Source organism: Tupaia chinensis, unplaced genomic scaffold (assembly GCF_000334495.1).
Source record: "Tupaia chinensis unplaced genomic scaffold, TupChi_1.0 Scaffold000168_1, whole genome shotgun sequence".
Classification (NCBI taxonomy): domain Eukaryota; kingdom Metazoa; phylum Chordata; class Mammalia; order Scandentia; family Tupaiidae; genus Tupaia; species Tupaia belangeri.
The window spans coordinates 1773-6827 of NW_006159643.1; the positions used below are offsets into that span (position 1 = coordinate 1773).

Consider the following 5055-nt stretch of genomic DNA (forward strand, 5'->3'; position numbering starts at 1 on the left):
AGCGAGAAATCACCCCCCAGGGGGGATGGTCACGCCGCAATCCCTTCTCCTCCATTCTCCTCTCGGGATCTTGGGCACGCACGCACACGCGCCCGGCGTGAGTTTTAAGCCACCGGGTCCGGGACACGAACCGCGGTCGACTACGTGGGAGTCCAGCGACATAGCCATTATGCTAACTGCTGGTTCCCAACACAGCTCATTTTTAAATGTACAAGTATTCATTGTTTTCTTTTTTCTCTTATAGTTGTTCAAATTCATGATAAAATAGAAGATAGTTCCGGATTTGGGAACAGCGCTATTTTTCATCTTGAGCCAGGTCTTTAAACATCGTCACTTCATCAGTTCCCTGTAGGTTAATTATTAGCACATCAGAACAATTCTCTTCAAACACTAAAAGTCGGTGGATCAGTCAACAGTTCCTGCTTTCCACACGGCTCAGAGACCTTCCCCAAACCACCAGAAGAAGGAAGTGAAAAGATCTTAAATACTGGGACCAGAACATTCCGGTCATCACAAGTCTGGCTTCCCAGTCAACATGAAGGCTCTCCTTGTTCTGGGGCTTCTGCTCCTTTCCGTCACTGTGCAGGGCAAGATCTTTGAAAGGTGTGAGTTGGCCCGAACTATGAAAAGACTTGGATTGGATGGCTACAGGGGAATCAGCCTGGCCAATTGTAAGTGTGCTTTCCTTCAGGCCTCCAGGTGGTCAGCCAGGTAGGGCTCAGCTACTGGGGGAGAGTAAGTCAGGAGAGGGGGACTGAGGGAATTGACTTTTATTGCCTTGCAGGTATGTCTACTACAACGGTGAAATGCGTCAGTTTGGTCCTTTAGACTCAGCCTTTTTGGCACCAGGGACCAGTTTTGTGAAAAAAAATTTCTCCAGAGACAGGATGAGAGGATGGTTTGGGGATGATTCAAGTACATTGCACTGATTGTGCGCTTTATTTCTATTATTATTACATTGTGATGTATAATGAAATAGTTCTACAGTTCACCACAATGCAGTGCTTGCAGCTGCTCCCCAGTGCTAGCATCAGGGCCACAGCTCCACCTCAGATCACCCAGCATTAGATTTGCACAAGAAAGCATGCAACCTAGATCGCTCGCATGCACAGTTCACGACAGGGTTTGCGCTCCTTTGAGAATCTAATGCCGCTGCGGATGTGACGGGAGGCAGAGCTCAGGCCATAATGCCAGTGATGGGGAATGGTTGTAAATGGAGATGAAGCTGCACCGGCTCACCAGCTGCTTACCTCCGGCCGTGGGGCCCAGTTCCTAGCAGGTCATGACTGGTAATGGTCCATGGCCAGGGGTTGAGGACCTCTGCTTTAATCCAAAGATCTCGGATTAAGGAATGAGGGCAGGGGAGAGAAATACCCTATACCATTCTAGCTAAGACAGGACCTGTTACACGCTTGTACTGCCACTCAGTTTGCCCGGGGTCTCAGACTCAATGGAGCAGACGGACCGACAAGAGGATACTTTGGGGGACTTGGCACAGCTCTGTCAGGGTCTTGGTATTTGATCCTAGCCATTGCTCTTTTGGAACTAGGGTTCTGAGAACCTGAAGTAATGCAGTATTTTTATCTTTATTAATTCTCCTGCCATGATACGAGATTTTTAAGAAGTATGTTGAAACTCTCCATACAGGGACAAAAACCTATTTCCTTTCTGTTACTGTTCATATTAGCATTCTTGAGACACAGAATTTTAATAATTATATGCTTTCATATAATTAACAACTATTTTCCTATTCTTAAAAGTACATTATCTTGTTTGATTAGCATTACAAAATGATTTACTTTGCCAAAGAATTCTCTTGGAGTCCTTTAACAACAAACAGTTAAAATATTTTGAAGGTAAAATCCATCTTTATACTTATAAAGTAAGTCCTTAGAAAAATAAAAATAGCTAATTAGAACGGATTTTAGTATATGGTGTAAGTCATTTGGTGTTTCTGTTTATTACTAACAATCAGTTCTTTTCAGGGATGTGTTTGGCCAAATGGGAGAGTGATTATGACACACGAGCTACAAACTACAATCCTGGAGACCAAAGCACTGATTATGGGATATTCCAGATCAACAGCCGGTACTGGTGTAACGATGGCAAAACCCCGGGAGCAGTGAACGCCTGTGGCATATCCTGCAATGGTAAGAGGGGACGACGTCTGAGGGCTGGCATGGCCCTGTCTGGTACTTACAGGAGCAGGGTTTCAATGCAAATGGAATTTGAAGCATTTGATGGAGACCTAGAAAAATTCCATCTCCACTTCTGGAAGGTTGTCATTGTCCTCCTCACAATTCCCTAAGTAAGAAATTAAAGAGCTGGTAATATAAAAGATTGTTTTTGAATATATGGAAGTATCTGCAATGACTTATTTGTCGTACACGCATCATTGGGGCTTTGTGCAGAACACCGCTATTTCTCCAGCTTCCTTTGGAGAAGTTCGCGGAAAAGTCCATGGCTCCAAATTTTTGGAAATTTTGGCGTAGCAATTATTTGATTATTTTACTTTTTACTATGAAAATGTTCCAAATATGTAGAATGTTACAGACGTTAGTATAACCAGCCATATGTTCACCGAGTACTTGAACGTTTTGCCATAGATGCTTCTTTTGACTCTCCCTACCTGTCCAGTCCACAGTCCCCTAGCCAGCCAGGATCATGGGAAGCTCGTGGGTGTTCCCAGCATGTTCAGGTTAACCCAGATCAAACTCCAGGTCTTCTCATATGGCTCTAATATCCTCATGGATGCCATATTACCTGTGTCACTGCACTTAAGCCTAAACTTACTGTACAATGTGTAAAAACTGTATAGAACTCCACTATATGAACAGTCTATAATTCATTACTCCAGCTCCTTTGTTAAGCTCTTACTGTTTCCATTTTTCCCTTTTAGAAAATTGCTGTGTGCTGACCATGTAGCTTAGTGATTAAAAGAGATAGATCCCACCATGGCCAAATGTGGTTTGAATCCCAGCTTTGGCAGCTTGAGAAAGACACTGGACACATGTGTATCCAGGCCCCAAATCCTGACAGATTAGAGAAATGGAGGAGGAGGGAGTGCAGTGTGAGCACACCCTATTGGGGGATGCTTTCTGCCTCTCTGTCTCTTTGGGAAGTACGCAAGCCCTCTGGAAATTGAAAAAAGAAAGAAAGAAAAAATTGCTATGAGAAACATTGTGCATACATCTCGGGGTATATTTCTTATTGTTTTATGGTGTTAATTTTCAAGAGTGGAATTGCTAAATGAAAAATTACTAAGCTTTTTTTCCTACTGAGTCTAATAGAAAGAAGACCTTTCATCATATTAGTTAATTATTCCAGAGCTTACACTGACTTTGGTAAAAAGAAACGAAATGCTTATTTCATGGCAAAACAAAGAGAAAATTTCTCATCATAAATATATAGACTCTTGGAAAATGATTTCTCAGTATTCTTTCCTTAGCTTGACAGAATAAAATTTTTAATAGTCAAAAGTACTCGAAATGACATATCAGTTTATTGAACCTGGACTTACTGATGCTTTGTCCAGAACAATGCCATTTATCCAGCTAACTTTTGAGAGGTTTATGGATAATTCAGTTATATGGTCCTTTTTTTTTTTTTTTTTTTTTTTTTTTTAAAGAGGATTTTGCTATAGGGTGTGTGCACTCACCAGAAAGACAAAGAGAGACAGTGAGACAGAAATTGAGAAATCCCTAGGGGGGTTGGCCATGCTACAATCCCTTCTCCTCCATTCTCCTCTCACAATCTTGGGCACGTACACACATGTTCTTGGTGTGAGTTTCAGCCACTGGGTCTAGGACTCGAACCACTGTCAAATGTATGGAAGTCCAGTGACATAGCCATTACACCAGCTGCTGGTCCCTATATAGTCCTTTTCTGATTACCTTATTTCTTTTATAAATTTTTATTTATTTTTAAAAATGTTTAGACTTTTGCCAATGGGTATATGCATACACCTGAGAGAGAGACAGGGAGAGGGAGAGGGATAAATGAGAAAGAGATGCCCACTCCATACCACAACTCCTTCTCCTCTATTCTCCTCTTGGGATCCTGGATATATGTGTATATGTGCCAGGCATGTTTTTCAAGTTGCCAGGTCTGGGACTCAAAATGCACAGTCAGTGATGTGGGATCCAGCTGCCTTAACCACCATGATTCAAGCTGGCCTTGTTTCACTTATTATTATGTAGTGTCTAAATATATAGAAAACTGTGGATATTATATAATAACCAGCCATATGTCTGCCATGCACTTTTAACAATTGTTAATGCTTTGCTACAGCTGCTTCTTCTGTATGTGTATATATACATCCCCTCTCCCATGGGATTTTAAAGTGAATTAAAAGCAATGACATTTCATTTTTATATTCTTTAGTCTGAATCTTTAAAAAATATAATTTCTATATAATTATTATTATACCTAAAACTTCTTTTATGGGTTTGTTTACTAGTAGAGAAACAAATACTTTTTAAACCTCAGATTAAAAATAGAAATAATGTGGGGAACCAGCAGTTAGCATAATGGCTATGTCGCTGGACTCCCACGTAGTCGACCGCGGTTTGCATCCCGGACCCAGTGGCTTAAAACCCACGCCAGGCGCATGTGTGTGCATGCCCAAGATCCCGAGAGGAGAATGGAGGAGAAGGGATTGCGGCATGGCCATCCCCTCTGGGGGGTGATTTCTGGCTTTCTGTCACTCTGTCTCTCTGTCTGGCGAGCACACGCACCCTATAGTGAAAAACCTCTCAAAAAAAAATTAGAAATAATGTGAAAAATTTTAGTGATTAAAATATTGTGTAGCTATTGCAAATTTGATATCAAGTTTTTAAATGTTAAAGTTCCTAGTAGAGAAGACTCATTTTAGAATATTCTTTTTTCATGCAGTCAGTTTATTTTAAAAATAGTTTCCATTATATAATCATCTGTGATCAATGAATAAAACTTACAATATGTAAGGGCCAGGCCCGTAGCACAGTTGTTTGGGTATTTAGCTACAGTACTGGAAGTAGGATCCTGAACCAACTTGAAACATGCCAGGCTCCCTCA

At 41.3% G+C, this 5055-nt stretch overlaps 1 protein-coding gene across 1 annotated transcript; it reads left to right on the forward strand.

The window, feature by feature from the left end:
- The first annotated feature begins 388 nt into the window (after positions 1-388).
- On the forward strand, positions 389-2807 carry LOC102482616 (lysozyme C). Its single transcript, XM_006146198.3, has 3 exons — positions 389-671; positions 1986-2150; positions 2638-2807. The coding sequence occupies exons 1-3, from the start codon at positions 536-538 to the stop codon at positions 2805-2807; spliced, it is 471 nt and encodes a 156-aa protein (XP_006146260.1). The 5' UTR covers positions 389-535.
- Positions 2808-5055: the final 2248 nt, after the last annotated feature.